Genomic DNA, 19,437 nt, shown 5'->3' with positions numbered 1-19,437 from the left:
TCCCACTCCTCCAGTAACAGCTCCTCCTTTTCTCTGCGTCTGTTCTCTCCTGCATCTTTCTCACGTCAGCAATGATCCTCTGAAACTCTCCGACAGTCTCGGATCTGTCTCATCCTGTTTTCACCGCTGTTAAAATGTTTGATGAATGAAATTAGTGCGTCCATTAAAAGACAGATTAGCAGCAGGGGATTGTCTCTGAAAGCTAGCTTGACTTCCAGCTGTTGTATCTAAAGTTTCTGTCATTATCAAGCAGAGCTGAGCTCCGTCTCCTTCAATATCATATCATCATATCACTCTTGTATGTTTAAATCTTACAGTAAATGTAAGAGCACGAAGAATGAGTCATCTGACTACACAGAGAGATATGAGCGATTTCTACACCAAACTAATGTTAACAACCAGCTTTACAGATGACATCATCAGACACGACAGTCTCGAACGGCAGGAACAGCTGACAGTCAGCCAGATCGTTTCCTCCGTGGTGAGTTTTCAGGAGTTCATTTCTGGATTAGCTAACATCTCAGGGCTGTGCACAGACAAGGGGGGCAGGTGCTCAAGTGGGGAAAAAAAGGGCATCCATCTCATATTAAAAAGAAATTACTTGCATAAAAAAGTTACTTACATATTTATTTATTTCAATACCCATGCACAGATGCAGATGTTTACTTTAACATTTTCTAGACAGAATCTAATTGTATTTCTATTATACAACGATCAGCAGTAATCAATTCTGGCTTTACAGGAACCATTAGGTTTATACCAGGAGCATTGTTTTTCTCCTGGATTTAAACTTCTCCATACATCTACCAGAAAACTTCTACTAATAAATTCTCCAGTTGTTTGATTATAACAACAACTTTCACATTGAGGACCATCTATCTTCCCATTCATCTGGTGTCACCGAAAATAAAGTCTGTCGGGTAGAGGGATCCCAGCTCTGATACCGCATTAAGATTTGTTTATGAGCAGTAGTTCTATGACAGTACACGTGAATTAATATGAAGAAATGATTTTCAACTTTGAAGACAGCCTGAACCGAACTGCTGCCCAGAGAGAGACTAGGTCAAAGGTCAAAGAGGAAAAGGTGAAGCCACAGTCACGGTATTGATAACTGTGAAGAGTCATATTTAGTCTTAAGCACTGACCTGAACAGCAGCTCTGATCAATCGATTATTGATTACATACAAATAAAATAAATGCAATAAAATTATGGCTTAAATTAAATGCAACATATAAATAAGGATGATGACCCAAAAATAGTATGAAAAAAATTATTAAAATAATATTTCAGAAGGACTAAACCAAGCTATATACATAGGGGCACCGTGGAACATAACAAAGATATTAAAGGAAAATATTTAAGACTTTACAGGTTTCTTCAGTTTTTATTGCTTTACTGTTCTTTAGTGCATGTAATGAATCAGTGTCCAATTATAATTTTGAATTGTTGTAGCCTATATGTGCTGTCTTTTTAGTCCATTTGTGTAAAATAAAATAAAGAGTAAGATGGTTTTCGATCCGACCACTTGGTGGTAGTAAAGCATCACTACGCTATTTTTCCGTCGCCAAGAAGAAAAAGCTCCTCTACGTCATCAAACAGAGCCACGCTCCTACATGTGACGTGAGTGTTCGTGGCTAAAAGTGAACAACGTGAAATAACTGACTTTTATAACAGTCGCTTTCTGGTAAACTACAAACAGCGGGCCACGGTCTCAGCTCGGCCGCCATCTTCACAATGTGCCAAGTGGATGAAGACTACCATGATGGACTGGAGCGCGCGGAGGTGCCCAGGTAGGTCGTCATGTCGCGACACCGCGCACCGAGCCGGGTCTGATCAGCTGTTCATTCTATAGGCTATCTCCCCTCCACATGTGTTATCAGCAGTGTGTGGGAGGGGGTCAGAGTTGCCCCTGGATCTGTGGAGTCAGTCATGACTGCTCGATCACCCAGCAGTCAGAGTGGGCAACTGCCCCACAAACCCAGACACCCAGGGGCACCAACTTTGTTTCTCACTACTGCATTTTACATGCATATATATATTACATGAATTTCCCCTAGGGGGTAAATAATCTGTCTGTCTATCTATCTATCTATCTATCTATCTATAAAGTGGTACTGGTTGGTCTCTGCATGGTGGTAATGAATTTCCCAGTTGTGGGATTAATAAAGTTAATCTAATCTAAATCTAATATAATCAAGAACAAAGACAATATGCCTCTGACTAAAAAGAAAGATATGTAAAATTAAATGCAAATACATTTTAAACCATCAGATGAAATGTTTCCTCTCCATCACTTGTTGTGGAGCCACTGTGGCTTTCTATCTGCACAGTGTAAATGTCAGCACAAAAATATGAATGCATGGGGTTTTTAACACATCTGTTCTTCCTCCATTCATCAGTGTGTCCAAGAAATGTGTCAAATGCAAAGAGGCAAGTGCAGCTGTGGTCATCAGAGCAGGAGACACATACTGCAGGTAAGACATGCAGCACTCAGCAATGTTTACTGCCATCTGCAGTACAACTGTCAGGTCGTGTTATTCCACAGACGGAGAGTAAATCTGATGTTTTAGCTGACCGTAAACATGCCCAAAATTGAGTTTCAAGATTTGTGTAGATTACCTTTGATGCACCTTTCTAATTGTCCTGATGGCATTAGGATTTGTTTGCAGTATGTTGAGACAATCCTGGTGAAAAATGATGCAAAAAAAAATGTTGTTGTCTTACTAAAGCGTCATTTTCAGGATTTGTAGGTAAAGAAAAGCATAATGATTAAAGATATGATTTGGCTGAACAAATAAATTCTATTTATAAAAGACGGTTGATCACTCTTTGTCGAACACATGTAGTTCTGTCAGTTTATTTGAAATCCTGCTTCACATGCGCTCTGCCTGTCTGTCGGTTCTCGAATAAAAGCCTGGTCATTTAAAGCATTATCTCAAGCTGGAGGGATTCCGCATGATGTCCATTTTACACAGCACCAATTCCATCAGTACAACAGCATGTCCCACTCACCACTCTGCTGAAAACAGCTTCTCTTTTTAAAACTAGTATTGTTCTCATTCACTAATTATTGCCAGTTGCCTGTACGTTTACATTAGGGCTGCATGATTTGCAAAAAAAAAAATCATATTGGGATTATTTTGGCAGATATTGTGATTTCAGTTGGAATGGTCATTGTTGCATTTAATTTTCACAGAAAAAATTTAAAATGATGGCGATGTGATTTTTGTTGGTCTTGTACTAAACAAACATGTTCCTTTACGTCTGGAGAATATGATTTGTAGTCCATGGCGTCTCTGTAGCACCACAGCGCTAACGGTGCTAACAATGTACAACAATGTGACACATTTTACCTTCATCACAACAATAGCAGCTCCTGTGATTTGGATATTGCACTTGACCATGTTGCGATTTCGATTATATCTCAACTAATTGTGCAGCCCTAGTTTACATGTATATCAGCTGCTGAGTGTCTGCTAATTAAACTCAACTATTCCTGCAAATGTTTCACCATCTACTGGCAAAGAGAAAAAGTATGCTCGTTGAACAGCTGGAAGGCTTTTAGTGTGAAGAAACATCTGTGCAGAAAGGTTTAAGTTGCACCAACAGTTGCTTATAAAGTGGAGGTAACTGGAAATAACAGTGTTAGTGTAAGAGAGGAGAAACAACTGTAATTCTAAACAGGAACAGATCAGAAAACAGACAGGAAATATAATTAAAAATAAAAGCCTGTTTCTCTGCCGTTGATGTAAATAACCGGCACTATTGGAGAATTTACAGTCTAAATGTAACTTTTAGTCTTGGCTTGTGCAGGTATTCAACCTGCTCCACATCTGATGTAGTAACAACAGTGTTCACAGTGTGTGGGAGGATTGTTTTTGTCGTCTCCGGCTGTGTTGTCAGAGCCGGGGTGCGTGGCTGGAGGAGATCATTTTACATGCTTCGAGAAGCGTTTCCCTGACTTTGCTCCCATCATTCCTCCGTCTGTGTCAGGGGCTGTTTCAAGGAATACTTCATCCACAAGTTCAGAGCCATGCTGGGCAAAAACAGGATCATCTTCCCTGGAGAGAAGGTAAACAGTTCTCTCCTGACACAACGAGATGAAGTTCACTTCACTGCAGTTCATTTTCTGAGTTACACACACAGAACTGAAGAGGTGTGATGTGTATATTTGCAGCAGCTCTGTAACTGTGAGCGTCCTCTCTGCTTGCAGGTGCTGCTGGCTGTATCTGGTGGTTCTTCGTCCTCTTCAATGCTCAGTCAAGTCCAAGAGGTTTACTGTTTGCCTTACTATCAAAGAAATAATCCCAGTGATTTGATAGATTGTTCTGTTTGGTGAGAAGATCATAGAAACCCCAATAATCTGTGTGGCTCTGTAGATGTTATGGTCTGGTGCTGCGTACATTCACTGCTCAGGCTTCTTGTTGAATGATGCCAAAGCTGAGTGAGAGCAGACCACTTGACTATCAGCACAAATGTGAAGCTGAGGTCAGCCTGTTGGTGTGTGGGTCAAACTCTTGGCTTCAGAGCAAAGAGACAGATTACAATACATTTTTGTAGTGATTCAATCAGGCCTGACTTTCTCCTTGTGGCTCACTCTTTGGTAAATCTGTTTTATTATCCATACGCTTGGTTACCAGAGGATGAGTCCTATTCTTTTCAGTTACCTCTAACCATTTCTCCAATCTCAGGCTGCAAAATCTATTTATTTCGTACACAAGATGTCTCATTTTCCATTTCTAGATTTAACATAACGCGTCTCACCTGATGCCCACAAATTTGTACCCCATGCAAAGTTTATTGAAACCCATTTCCTGGTTTGGGTTCTTCAGTTCCAATTAAGAAAATCTTATTTCCCCAGCACACAGTGACATTTGAGAGAGTAGCTTTAATTGTGTTTTGGTTTGGAGGAACTTGACTGGCCCCTCGCAGATCCCTGACCTCAACCCATCCAGCACCTGTGAGTCAGGCCTCATCACGAGCGTCTGATGCTCTGAATGGGAACAAATCCCTCAATATCCGCTGGAGAGACTGAAACCAGAGGAGTGGAGGCTGTTGGAGCAGCACATCGATGACCATGGGGTCACAACCTCATCTTCAGCTGTCACACAGGGCTGGAATGCTTGCTCTTCCACAAACCTTTGGCCATGTGTTTTTCTGAGGAGACATTTTGCTGATATATTTGGTCCCCAGAGGATAAATCTCCTTTTTGACATAATGACCCCATGACCTTTCATTCTCACACCCCAAAATCCTGAAAGGCTTCCATTGATTGGTCCATTCCATGGATGATTTTCACTAATGGACCAAACAACTAAAACCCATGCTGTTTCATGAACACTAAATGATGATTAAATGATCTAATAGATGATGAAATGCAGCTTAAAATTCTGGTGTTTATTACTCATTGATTTAGATTCTAATAACCCTGTAGTTATTGTCATTCATTAAACTGAAAACCTTTGTCTTCCTCTCAGGGTCTGAGTCAGAATGCTCATAAGAAGCTGAGATTCTTACCTGGCATCGTTTACATCGATGGTAAATTAAATGAAGAGTGTTGCTCTTTAACTGAGTGTTATCAGTTTCATAACTTTGGTCCTCTCTGAATCAATTGTGGCCTAAACATTTTACACCGACTTTGTGTGTTACTGTTCCCAGAGGGTGGAGCTGTAGGTCAGTCTGTGGAGGAAAGACGGAGGACGGTGGCTGAGCTGCAGGCTGTGTTCAAAGCTACTGGTTTCCCCTTCCACATGGTGCCTCTGGAACAGGTGACTGCTCAGTCAATTCACAGTCCAAAGCCCCTTCCTCATGGAGGAGCAGGGGTGTCACAGGAAAAGTAATAAAGCATTTTTATAAATTTCATATTTTAATAGGCTTTAAAATAAGAATTGTAACATGAATTTATAAATGAAAGATTGATGCATCAATAGATACTTGATAAGATGTAAAATTGATTTACAAAAACAGCACAAAACTCGTTAAATAAACTATTTAGAAATACATTTGTTAATTCATGAATAAATAATAGAATTTGAAAAACTACTTGAAAAGGTAGTTTAATAATGGGAATAAATAACTAGATTCCCTTTTCAAGAATTTATAAATGAATTATTATTCCTCTCTGGGCTTCAGTGCTGGTAAAACCAGGCTAAACAATCCCAATTGGCCATGGGATGTAACCAGCTCTCTGATTGGTTGGAGAGCTAACCAGTGGGTTTTACAGCACTGAAGCCCAGAGTGTCACAGAAAGGCTAACAGGAGAAGCTAAATGACTAAGCTAATGGATTAGCTAACTGGAAAAAGGAAATGGAAATTAAAAAATTATTGATTGATTAATTGTTCATTTATAAATTCTTTTTACAATTCCTATTTTAAGGTCTTTAAGGTAAAATATGAAATTGAGGAAATGTTTTATTACTTTTCCTGTGACATGAACTTTGTGACCTAAATACATAAAAGTCACATGGACAATCTGATGCTGTCACAATAACAAAAAGATGACATCAGCACAAAGAAAGAGATTTTTCTTTCCTCAGATCCAACTGTTTCTTTAATGTCTCCTCCGACGTCCTCTCAGGTTCTGGATCTTCCCAGTTCAGTTGTGGTGACGGCTCCAGCTGCCTCGGAGCAGCCGGCCAGCGCCTACAAAGCAGCGGTGGATCACTTCATTCAGAGCGACAGCAGCAGCTGTTCGACTCCACAGGACCATGAGCAAACGTCGGTGCCGGAGGTTCAGGAGTCCCACACACAGCTCCTGCAGCAGCTGGTCGGCTCAGCTCAGACACTGACGGCCAGACAGGACCTGCTGAACACACTAAGGTCAGACAGAGGGAGCTCCTGGCTCAGATCCTTACAGGACGTCTTGATGCTGCTTCTGTATTTAGTTTCAAGTTTAACCAGAGATGTTGCTCTAGGATAACACACCACTCTGTCCTCCATTGTTTTGTCATGTATAATGAAAGAGGAAACACTTTGGACTTACTGTACTTTTGGCAGCACTAGTGACCATTATCCAAGTGGTGTGTGAATGACAGTCAGAGCCAGAGGCATGTTGTGTTCATGTTGTCCGCCCATCCCATTCCCGTGCACACGATGTCAAAGTAACGTCTTGACGGAGCTTTTTCAAATTTGGCACAAACCTTCACCAGGACTCAAGGATGAAGTGATTAGATTTTGGTGTTCAAAGGTCAAAGGTAAAGGTTGTGGTAACCTCATAAAACACGATTTTGGCCTTGTGAACACGATGTCTCAGTTAACGCCTTGAGGGAATTTCTTCACACAGCATTATGACAAAGATTTCACACAAATGGTTCATATCATATGACTCTGGATAAACAGGGATGTGACCTGAAACTAGTCCGAGTGGAGGAGGAAGACAACCACCAGGAGGTGATTGTAGTTTTTCATGGGAGCATTATTTTCTTCTCTCCTGCAATCATACCACATGGTCGGATACAAAAGAGGCCAAGAGAGAATGGTGGTAGAGGTGCAGAGAAAATTTAGTATATATTTGCTATTCTCCTCACCTGTTAGAATTATTCTGTTCAAACTCATGTTGAGAAACTAGAGTAGAGTATTTTAAGATTTGCTCTCTCTCAGTCCAATCTGACCCCACTGTGTGTTCTCTTCACAGGCATCATCTGCTGGTGCACACAGCTCGCACTGAGGGATACAGCAAACTGATGCTGGGAGACAACTGCACCAGAGTGGCTGTGAAACTGCTCACCAGTATCTCACTGGGCAGAGGAGCACAGCTGGCTCAGGACACGGTGTGTGTGCGTGTGTGTGTGATTGTGTGTGTGTGCGTGCGTGCGTGCGTGCATAGATGACAGACAATTGGAGAGGCTCAACAATTGCATTTACTGCAGTGTGTGTGTGTGTGTGTGTTTCAACAGGGTTTCTCTGACTCCAGGTATGGTGACATCATATTAGTGAGACCAATGAGGGACTACTCAGCCAAAGAAATCGCGTACTACAACCACATGTTCCGCGTTCCCTCTGTTTTTATACCAGGCGGGGACACTAAGGTAAGATCAGCTGGCAGTACATGTAACAGTAACAGTACCAGACAGAAAACAAACAAAAAACATTGCCTGGCGCAGCGCTGTGGTTCACCTGGTAGAGCACATACCATTTACCTCACCACAGCAGCCTGGCTTCCAGTGCGACTGAGGCCCTTTGCTGTATGGCATCCTCTCTCTCTCTTCCCTGACGTTCCTGTCTCTCTCTCACTCTCCCTGTCATAATAAAGCCAAAAATGGCCAGAACATAAATTTAAAAAAGAAGCAGTATCTCAGTGAGAACTTGTTATGCCAGTTAATGTGTTGGAGCCATAAGCTTTCTGTACGATCACTGAACCCCCTCCAATCCCGAGACACCAGTGTTGTATGTTGGTGAGTGGGATGTATTTGTTATGAAAAACTACAGCAAACAGGAATCACCTGAGCACAGTTTGGAGCAAAGGGTCTGAATACTTTTGGAAATGGGAGATTTCGCTTTTTGATTTTTACAGCTGTGACCTTGTGAGTCCGTGTGTGTGTGTGTCATCATTGCAACCATGACTACATAGTATTCAAGGGTGGTAAAGTCGACATGTTACCAGGCGTCCCGGCTGGTCTGATCCAGTTACTTTCTGAAACCACTGTATATACGTCCCTGTTACTGCATCGGTCCATTCACACCAACATAAAATGCGCAGGTTTACTGTGAGTCAATAAACTTGTCAACATGTGTGTCAGACATGTTTGTGTGTGTCCCACAGACAACAGACAAAGCCAGTATCCAGCGTCTGACAGAGAGCTTTGTCACCAAACTGCAGGCCGACTTCCCCTCCACTGTCAGCACCATCTACAGGTCAGTGAGAAACCACACACACATCATCTGCACAGGCGTGTATTCTACAGGAAGTACTCAGCATAAGGTTCGACATTTTCATGATGGCTTGATAACGGAAACTGGGCGTTTTGGAAACGGTAGATGAACCACTGCCTGCTTTGTCCGACCATTAGTAAGTAACCAGCTGGGGAAGCATTTTGGAACCGTACGCTCATCACAAACCTGCTGTGTGTCCTGCAGGACCAGCGAGAAGCTGCAGACAGCGTGTAGGAAGTCCTCCACAGCTGACCAGGCTGACAGGTGTCTGCTCTGTATGTGTGCGCTGGACACTGCTGTTGGTGAGTGTTGTGTGGAACAGCTGCTCTCTCGATGACTGCTGTAACAACTAGTTGTGGTAACTTTATTCTAATAAGCATTGTTAAGAGCTGCACTTGGTGAGCTCATGGGTCAGGACAGGCAGGAGGCCTTTTAACACTAATGATAAAACCATCATATAAATAAAACATTAAAATACACAAAATACCATTGCTCTAAAAGAAGCTAAAAACATTACCTTGCAAGGTGCGGTATGTAATGTTCACTCCTGTGTTCAGATGTCAGCCCTGTTTCACTGTTCACACTTTAGCTGCAAGTGCATGTGTTTGTGCAGTAGACAGACTGTCAAGCTAAACTGTGATAGAGATAGTTAGCACACTTTTCACAGCTGACGTGAGTAAAACTGGACCACAGATTCCACTGAAATTCCACATAAATGTTGTCTAATGCACCAACTTTAAGATTTCCGTCCTTGTGAGTCCTTGTGCGAGTCGTGAGGGTGAGTCCCGCATAGTCAGACCCATCTCCACAGCTCTGTGTCAGGGCCGGATATTGGTCTGGCTATAGAAAAAAATAGCTGGCCAAAACGACCTGGCTTGTTTGCATTTCTTTAAACCAATCACAAGTCGTCTTAGGAGGCGCTGAGCTCAGGATGCAGCGACAGTGCCGCTGCAAAATAGTGTCAGAGGAGAACTTGTTTCACAGGGGATCGGTAATTCCCTGCAAAGAAAACACCTCAAAAAAACAGTAAAGACGTGTGTTGACTGTGTGAACAGCGTGTGTTGATGTTGATGTGTGTTGAGAGGTAAGTTCAGTCCAGCTGCCTTCAAAATCGAATGGTTGGTTTTTCCTCTGTTATGATGGCTGTAGTACAAGAACACACGCCTGTAACTTTTGTTCAACCTTCAGATAATCTTTTTCAGTGTCATGAGAATGAGCTGTCAGCCCTCTTCATGTGGACAGCCTCCACTCACGTACAGTAAACATAAGATCAATTTCCCATATGCCATGTTATCACGGACGGTAATGAATTAGTATCGGACCTCCTATAGAGCACTCGCTCAACCTCGCAGCAAGATTTTCACTTTGCAAAGCTTTCCAAAAGGTCATGACCTCACTGGTCACTGAACATATAGAAAACATGCGTGAGCCTTCGACTGATGTGGCCAACAGACTGAGGTGTAGACAGATGTGGATCACCGGTGTGCAGAGAGAGGACTGTCACAGATTCTCAATACAGAAAAATAAAACTAATACAAACCACTGCACACGTCTCCATGGAAACGGTGATATGCATAACAAGCTGAAGACGCCCTCCGCACTGAGCACCTGGTTGGCTGGAGCAGATAGAAGCATTAACCCCACGAAGTCCTTCACGAATTTTTCCTCCGTCTTTCCTCCCCTCTTCCTTTGTCTCCCTCTCTTCTTTCAGAGAACGCTTCTGCCTTTCAGGCCACACTGACCTCAGAGCAGCTCTCCCAGAATAAACCTTCAGGAGCCACAGGGACTGAGACCCTAAGACCAAACCCAGGTACAGTGCACCTTTCACCTCCAGTCATGCCTTCTGTGTTTCTGGAGCCAGAACGTTCAGTAGAGAACAGAATACAGATTATTAGCATTACAGTGTCTTTTATGTTTCTTCATTTGAATCATATAGTTAATAGTGGCACAGCTTTAACGTTGGTATTCGGCACTGGGTAGAAACCCTCTGCAGCTGGGCTCACATGATGTGGTCTTCTGAATCCTGCAGGGGGACGTTTCTACACTCAGCTGTTAGTACAATCTGTTTCCTCTTTTTCCATTTAAGCTCCAGTGGAGCAAGAATCAACTGCTCCCTCTGGACAGTGCTGTTCCTCCGGAGGAGAGGATTGTGGGAGAGCAGAGAGAGGTGGTGGAGGCTGCTGTTCTTCTGCCAAGTGAGTGTTCAGGGATTTGTGTCTCTTAATTTGGGCAGTGATTGATCTGTAGTAATGAGGGACTCACACAGGAGGCGTAACAGGAAAAATGTTGTAAACAAGCTAATCCTAAACTTGTGGCTCTAAACAGGACTCAGGCTCTCAGCTGACCTGTGTCAAATAATTACCTCATTTATGAAGTGAGACTGCAGACGTCACTGAGTGTCAGAACCGCCGGGCTTTATTTTTTCTGTGAAGGCCTTGTGGAAAGTTGCTGTTTCTGAACCTCGAACACAACTGATTCAGACCAAGACAGTTGATTATTATTTCTATGTTATCATTTTATTATTATTCCATCTCATTTTACATCAATGTTCATTGGCAAGTTTGTTTGTATAGCACATGATCATACACAGAGGTCATCCAGTGTGCTTCACAGAAATAAAAGAAGCATCTTAAGAGAAATAACAGAAGTAGAAAACTAGATGTAAAAAGCATAAAAGAAAACTGCATTAAAACGGTATTAAAGCACAGATTATAAAATAGTCATCAAAGCGTAAGATAAAAAGATTCAGTGAAGGCAGAGGAGAGGAGGCAGTTTTTACCTTCTTTCTAAAGCCAGATATGGTTTGGGCAGATTGAGTTTCAATTAAGACATTATTGTATCTTTGGAGTTTTACTGCAAACACAGTGTTGTAGCAATAACAAGCGAACTTGCCCCGGTTTATTGACCCAGATAAATCCTCCCCATCTGCCTCATGTCAGACCAATGTCGTTATCTTCAGACTCTGTGCTGTTGTTCTGTTCCAGGGAACCAGAGAGAACCGATCTGAAGAGCCTGTTGTGTTACAGCTGTCAGCTGACCATCAAAGACATGGTGAGTGGAAACACCTGCACAGGTGCACAGGAACATCCTGAATGTGTGTCATGATTTCCAACTGCAATCTAAACATTGTGTTTGTTCATCATGATTGTTGAACTGGAGACAACTAGTTTGGTCTCATACAGAGTGTTTTCACATATTATTTTTTTTTTTTTTTTAAAAGAAGCTGTGCAGTAAGAACATACAGACCTCTCTCAGCTCCTTTGTGTTTTTCTTCTAGTCGTCACTGGAGCGTCTCCCTCAGTACATCCTGTCAGAGGCTCAGAGGAGGCAGAGGAGGTGAGGAGGATATTTGGTTCATTTAAAAGACCAATTTTCATTCTAGAGTGTATGTACATGTAATCATATCCCGTTCACACCAAGCATAAATAGTGCTTTTCTGCTCTTTTAATGTCATTTTCATGTCAGCCCAGTATGAATACCAAGATACTGTCGGCCAAACAAACCGACCATATCAACATTATAACATTTTTTTTTTTTCTTATTGTTTTCTGTTCCTCCACCATCACAGCACTTTAATAATCAGAGTATTGTATTGTACTATTGTAATTAGATTTGATCAAATTGATATTGATAAAAGTTTCATTCGTTATCAAAGTCAAGGCATCTGTATCAATGCTGATTTCGAAGATTTTTAACAAGACCCAGCTCTATCTGTACGTCACGTCATATAAGCATTCTACCTAGTGTCAGCTGGTTTCAGCTCTTTACCTGTTTGCTTCTCTGCTCACATACAGTATTTTAATACAGCTGAATTCACAATAAAGCTGTTCTCATTTACCTTTTTTTTTTGTTTGTTTCTGTTGTCATGACAATGGAACACGTTTGAAACAGTGACTAAAACGTGGTCCATTAAGACTACATGTTAACCAGCAGTCACTTCAAGCTGCTGCTAAAATCCTGATTCTTTAACCACGACTTAGCCATACATGTCAGTGAAAGACAGACTGAGCTGTGATTTCAGTTTTATTTACATGCTAGATCATCACTTAGAGAGAAAGGTAGAAGCATCAGAATTATCTTTCTTATTTTGCGTCTCACACATGACTTTCTTCTATGGACAGTAATCAAGGTTTGTACAAAAAGTCCCTAGATTTGTCACTAGGGGAGTTTTTGAGAACAAGTCACTGAAAAGTCAGTTCATCTAGGCACAAAGTTGGCAACACTGCTTGTTCACATCAATTCATTTCTAAATAATAACGACCAATGAGGAAACTCCAATCCCTGGCTGAGCGACCAATGGTGTAACTTGATCAGTCCCAGTCTTTAGACCTGCTGTTGCGGTCCAGCCGAAAAAAACATGAGCAGAAACTCAAATGCTTCACAATGAGATGTAATGATCTAAGATGTGTTGTGTTGTGTTGTGTTGTGTTGTGTTGTGTTGTGTTGTGTTGTGTTGTGTTGTGTTGTGTTGTGCAGGTCTCAGATGAGAGAGGAGATCAGTGAGTTCCTGCTGGATGATGGTGATGAAGGCAGTTAGAGGGAGGAGCCTCTGAAGCTAAATGTTCACCTCCAGCTGTCCGCTCTGAAAAACGTACATCACCACTCTGCTCATTCCAACGTGCAGCCAGTGGACAACTTTAAAATAGAAATACTTCCCAAATATACTGAGTTTTACAAAAGAAGCCCCATGTGAGAGGTGGTCGCTCATACAGCACATGGCTAAGCAACAGGGGGCTGTGTTGGGGGGGGGGGGGGGGGGGGGGGTTGTAAGTCCAGTTTGAGAAACATCCATGAGTTTGGAGATTTATCAGACACTGAAACACAGCCCACAGGCTTATAATACTACAGACAGGAGTTTACAACTCTAGAAAGTTACCATGGCAACAACTGTTTTATTTCTTTTGTAACAACAATCACAAAATGAAGAGCAGGATCATGTTACAAAGTGATATTAAAGTATTTGTTTTTTCCATCTAAAGTTTTTTTTCATACGTTCATTATTATCCTGTCATGTGGATTGAGTTCAGAGGCTGGTGAAAACCTGACGTTTGAAGAATGGAGAACTGGAACAGAACCAGATCACAGATCAGTTTGACGCTGAGATTTTGTATTTGTAATTTCTTCTAGAAATAAAGTTTTTATTTAAAGCTGCTTTCAAGCCATTCAAATGTTGTGCTGGTAATCTGTGCTGTTAACTCATTACAATCAATTAGCATTAGCTTAACACTGAGCTCATTTTCTACAGTGATGCTGCATGCCTCAAAAGAAAAATAAGAAAACACATCGTGGCTAGTGTATGTGCTGAAGCTGCTGTCAGAGTTCACCTTCTTAAAAAATGTCAGATTAACGTTCTGGATTCCACCAGTTTGTTCTTGTTTAAAGCTGTGTTTAGCTGCACAGCTGTTGCTGCTGTCTGTCATGTGACCTGTGACCCAGTACTTCTCAGGAAGCTACAGTCAGTGCTTCACTTAAACATGGGCTGTGGTCGAAAAGTCTTTTTTCTTATGAAGGTTGAAACTGAGTGAAATGAGCTGAAGTCTCTGAGCAGCACCATGATCACAGCTGCTCCACTTCTCTACATGAGGAGGAAAGGAGCTTCAGTGCTTCCTATCTTATCTCCTTTAGCAGAGGAAACACTGGACCTTCCTTTAGGAAAGGAAAGGAGAAATGCCGTCCCACAATTCCTTGCTGCAGCAACATTTAAAGTGACACACCATTGTAGTTTCACCTTGGCAGACCCACATAAATGTAGAAACAACAGAGCTGCTGTTTTATGTTTGTGACTCGATCCAGAACTGATGGAAATCCTTGTCTGATCCACTGAAACTCAAATCCATAAATATAGATTTAAATCCAGTCAGGAGTCGTCATGAGGAACAAGCAGATTTAATTTATAGTTAACAATATCATCATAACAAAATACTACAGTCTATATATAAATGTTGTTTCACTAAATCTCCTCCCATTGTGTAAACACCTAAAAATGAATTTTATTGTCTTAAGAGTATAGGAATGACAGGAATCTATAAACTCATGCATGAATATAATTTATTCTGGCCTCTTGCTCCGTTCCTTATTTTTATTTAATTATTTTAATGGCTCAACTTTCTCTATTTGTATATTTTTCATATTTTCTTATAACAACATGTCAATCCTGTTTGTTTTATGTCTGTGGTTAGTAAAGGAGGATTTATCGTCCATGTGTTACAAATGGAATTAGATTTAAAAATCCTAGTGTAAGTGCAGTCAGATTGTTTTCCTAAGTCCTTATGAACTGTCCTTCACATCTTTCCTTGACTTCATGACATTTTCCCTGGAGGTTGAGCAGAAGTGGTTAGAAAAATTATTTTGACCTTTCGATCGCAGCCAAGGTATCACCACTGTGACGGCCTCTGGGCCTCCAGACCAATTACCTGGTTGTTGGGATCTGGGGAGTGGCTCATTGGGAGTGATGGCTGACACCTGGTGAGTGCTCGCCTATAAACATAGGTGCCTGAGCCGACAGTCCTTCTGTTCCCATAGGTTAGTTGGTTTGGTTCACTTCACTCATACATGTTCACTCATTCACACTATACACATAACTGATGAACTGACATACTCCATTTAGTTTTCTTAAATGTAATTTTACTGTCACAAACCGGGCTGCATGGCCATGACAAAAGAGGGAGATGCACACAGACAAGGCAATTAACAAATGTTTTATTTAAAAAAAAAAAAAAACACACACAATAAATCTAGAAGAAGAACCTAAACTTGTGTAATCTAAGATCAGCAGTGTCAGTGAGTGTTCGAGTGAAGAAGTGTGTGAATGCAATGTATGGTGCAGCAACAGAAACAACACAAACCAAATGCCAACCAAAGCAAACAGGAGCCTCAAGGAGGAGAGAGAACCAGAACTGATCTCCAACGTGGCTGTAGCACACAGGGCCCAGGTGTGCCAGGACTGCTGATGAGCCCAGGTACTGACAACCCTTTGCCACACCCACCTCGAGTACCTGTAAAGGAAGCAGCCACACACAGGAAGCAACAGGTACACAGGTGGAGAGGGCTGTCACATTACTTTAAAGAGTCATGTGTGGTCTCCACATTTTGTCCGTCCTTTGAGCCAGGTCATGACACCACATAAACATGGTGTCAGTGGAAAGTTAAGATTTTTATCAAATAAATAATCCACCTGTTATTCCTGTTTTAAATGTATATTTAACGTAGGTCAGTGGTTCCCAACATGTGAGCTGGGGCCCACTGGTCACACAGAACAATCACACTAAAATTTTCTACTGCAATTCCCTCCTTTTGATACAAATACAAATGATCAACACTGAACATTAAAACACTTGGTTTAGGCATCATCACCAACACACGCAATATCACCTCTGGATCCGATATATATCCGAAATAGAACCAGTGGGGCACTATAGTGAGAGAAAATTATCTGGTTTGTGCAAAGCCAAGGATATAGGATCCATAAGAGAACCAAGAACCAAGAACCACAAAAACAATTAACCCAACAAAATTAGTTGTAGGTTCATTTGGCAAGGAAAAAAGCCCAAAACGTTTTCCTCAGGAAGCTCAGGTCCTTTGACGTCTGCAGTGAAATGCTGCACGTTTTATCAGTCAGAGGTGGACAGTGTAGTCTGGGTCTGTGCTTGGCAGGAGTCTGGACTCACTCAGGACTGTTGGGGAGAGACGCATGCAATGTAAGATGGAGGCCATCTTGGACAATACCAACCCTCCTCTCCACAACATTCTGGCAGGACAGAGAAGCAGCTACAGCTGCAGCAAACGTCTCATCTCACTGCGCTGCAGAACAGAGAGGTTCAGAAGATCCTTTGTTCCCACTTCCACCAGGCTATACAACACCTCAGCCAAAGGAAGTGGACTAATCTAATTATTATTGTTTATTTATTATCACACACATGGAGAGAATTTAGATGAAAGTGTCTAAAAAAATGTTTGGTTTTTTTACCCCAAAGCAGAAAGCACACTGAACAGGAGAGGATCCCAAGTGCTGGAGACTATGTGGGAGCCAGGACGCCAATCACTGCCATATCATTTGGGAACATCCAGTAATAAGACATTTCTAGACAGAAATGCATGAAATTTCATTCAGCCCACTTCAATGAATACTTGTTTGGTGTACTTACATCAGCTGGTTAAAAAAAACTATTACTTGGCATTGGTTGCTTCCTGACTCTCCCACAAGAGAGGAATGGACAGAGATAGTTAATGAAGTATACACAATGTAAAGAATGTGATTTTCACTTCGCCTACAAATTAATATATCTTCTAAGTTATTGTCAAAATGGGTTTTCACATTTTTGGAGTTAACAAATAAATTGAACATTAATAACTTAAATGTAGATAACTTACTGGATTGTCTCCCAAAACATTAATGCACACATGGGTTAAAATACATCCCTTTTTAGGATTTTAAAATAGTTATGGGGAATTCTACTGAATACATGTTGTTTAAAAAAAAAAAGAAAAAGGATGTTGAGAAAGGAAGGGCTCTTAGCCATACTGATTATTTACTGCTGATTTCTCTCTTACTCTCTCTGTAATAACAGGGCTATATGTCTGTAAATGGTGGAATGTCCTCAACTATCTATTAAATATCAAATAATTGCAACCAGAAAGAAAAAGAAAAAGAATCGTTGGCCATATCATAAATAACCTGACTATAGACACAACACAACCTTTTGTAGCTTTTCTTGTATCTTTCTTTGCTTGGATTTCTGATCGAACCCTTCTTTCCACTTCTGTAGCTTCGCTTGTATCTTTCTTTGCTTGGATTTCTGATAGAACCCTTCTTTCCACTTCTGTAGCTTCGCTTGTATCTTTCTTTGCTTGAATTTCTGATCGAACCCTTCTTTCCACTTCCTTTTTTAGTTCTTCAATAACTTGCTTCAGCATCTTATCCGTTTCTGCTGTGCTCTTCCCTTCTCCTGAATAGCTCGGCAGCACAATTTTCACCTCTGGAGTCGCCCCCCTCTCTGAAAAATAAAATGATTTCCCTGATCAGCAAATATTTAAGTATGTTTATCAGTAATACGTTAGAGAAATGATCAGAAAAATGCAGTACCTCGGGTAAAAAGACTGCCGACGAAACAGAGAACTACTGCTGTCACAACGAGGGAAACTGCAACGACAACTGGCGAAGCCTCACATTTCATTAGATCTGCAACAATGCTTTCTATTTTAGAAAGCAGAGTCTGAGAGGACACATGAAGATGAATGTCATGATCAACACAAACTGACAAGTATAATTTGTGATTGATGCAAAGTATCTGAAGTGGCCAACAGTGTATATTAAGTCTAACTAATCCATCATTTGAAATATCAAAAGGAAAAGAAACAGCACTTTTTACCTTCCTTTACCATCAAATCCACAGAAATATAATCCGTTCAACTTCATGATTTGCATTTCTCAACAATCCTATTACATTTTTAGACCGTGGCAGACAATGTATGTTTTATTGAAGTCGTTAGATAAAAGAAAAGCTGAGCTCTGAGATAAAGCTTCTTACTGCAACACTTGGCTGCAGAGGAAACTCTTACCGTGTCTTTGCCTCTCGATCTAAACAGAAAAAGATGACACAGAAAAATTGGAATTTAGTCACAAAATACAATTTCAAAGTTTTTATAATGGAAGGTGTTGAAGGTGTTTGGAAACCACCTTCTATCTACAGAAATCTTTATCCACTTTGACATATGTGATATCTTTAGTGCAAATGATAGTAATGACCTTATTTTAACAAACCTACAGTATCTTATACCCCAGACAGAGTCGGCCCCATTGAATTACATACAATACAATATTGCCTATAGATTGCCTTTGACACTGCAAATAACAAAGTTCTCATTGAACATCCATGATGTGGGAGTTTGGCTCAGCTGTTCAGCTGTTTGCATCCTGTCTCAACAACTGTCAAGTAACTTGTGAGGGTCTCCCTTAAATAACATCATCTCTAATGGATCTCTCAGGATGACATATGGGAATGTCAGGTGATACATCCATCCATTTTCTTCCGCTTATCCTCTAGTAGGGTCACAGGGGGGCTGGAGCCTATCCCAGCATCTTTTCAGGCTGACAGGTCGCCAGTCCATCGCAGGGCAAACACATAGAGACAGACAACCATTCACACTCACAGCCACACCTATGGTCAATTTAGAGTATCCAATTAGCCTAGTCCCCATTTGCATGTCTTTGGACAGTGGGAGGAAGCAAACTCCACACAGAAAGATCCTGTGTCCGAGCCGGGACTCGAACCCGGAACCTTCTTGCTGTGAGGCGACAGTGCTAACCACTGCGCCACCATGCAGCGCCAGGTGATACAGTCTTAAGTAAAAAATCTATGAAAATGATACTTAAAGTCAGGAAGTAGGTTTCATTGTTATTTTATTTTTTAACCAGTGACCTTGAAAGAGTTTTCCATGTCTTTGTCTCTTGTCTGTGGCAGTTCTCTGACTTTCTAGTAGCACAGCGCTTCAACAGTTTATCTAAGCAGCAGCAGATACTGACTAACACAGGGAACCGTCACCTGATTACTGCTGTTGTGGTCACA

The 19,437-nt window shown here is 41.3% G+C and overlaps 1 protein-coding gene and 1 long non-coding RNA gene across 2 annotated transcripts in view; one reads left to right on the top strand and one right to left on the bottom strand.

Moving 5' to 3' along the window:
* The first annotated feature begins 1,599 nt into the window (after nucleotides 1–1,599).
* Nucleotides 1,600–13,712, top strand: ctu2 (cytosolic thiouridylase subunit 2 homolog (S. pombe)). The gene is made up of 16 exons (XM_023425940.2): nucleotides 1,600–1,791; nucleotides 2,401–2,475; nucleotides 3,995–4,073; nucleotides 4,215–4,274; nucleotides 5,479–5,539; nucleotides 5,660–5,769; nucleotides 6,579–6,820; nucleotides 7,635–7,770; nucleotides 7,897–8,028; nucleotides 8,763–8,854; nucleotides 9,077–9,174; nucleotides 10,584–10,682; nucleotides 10,959–11,067; nucleotides 11,857–11,923; nucleotides 12,150–12,208; nucleotides 13,349–13,712. The coding sequence occupies exons 1-16, from the start codon at nucleotides 1,736–1,738 to the stop codon at nucleotides 13,407–13,409; spliced, it is 1,536 nt and encodes a 511-aa protein (XP_023281708.1). The 5' UTR covers nucleotides 1,600–1,735; the 3' UTR covers nucleotides 13,410–13,712.
* Nucleotides 13,713–15,554: 1,842 nt separating this feature from the next.
* LOC111669468 (uncharacterized) overlaps nucleotides 15,555–19,437 on the bottom strand; it is a 14,009-nt gene continuing 10,126 nt past the window's right edge. The window contains exon 3 of the long non-coding RNA XR_015438429.1: nucleotides 15,555–17,748. This is a non-coding gene — a long non-coding RNA (uncharacterized LOC111669468). The remainder of the gene's footprint in view (nucleotides 17,749–19,437) is intronic.

The sequence above is a fragment of the Seriola lalandi genome, unplaced genomic scaffold (genome assembly GCF_002814215.2).
Source record: "Seriola lalandi dorsalis isolate HSWRI2012SDOR001 ecotype SW California unplaced genomic scaffold, Sedor1 jcf7180002054795, whole genome shotgun sequence".
In the NCBI taxonomy this organism is placed as follows: Eukaryota; Metazoa; Chordata; class Actinopteri; order Carangiformes; family Carangidae; genus Seriola; species Seriola lalandi.
The sequence above is the reverse complement of the archived record's forward strand: the minus strand, read 5'-3'. Positions and strand labels throughout refer to the sequence as shown.

What these genes read in the sequence shown, in the direction of transcription:
- ctu2 (XM_023425940.2), top strand. Translation starts at nt 1,736, where the DNA reads ATGTGCCAAGTGGATGAAGACTACCATGATGGACTGGAGCGCGCGGAG. An exon ending in ACATGGTGCCTCTGGAACAG is followed by an intron (nt 5,770 to 6,578) that starts GTGACTGCTCAG and finishes ACGTCCTCTCAG; the next exon opens with GTTCTGGATCTTCCCAGTTC. An exon ending in TACCAGGCGGGGACACTAAG is followed by an intron (nt 8,029 to 8,762) that starts GTAAGATCAGCT and finishes TGTGTCCCACAG; the next exon opens with ACAACAGACAAAGCCAGTAT.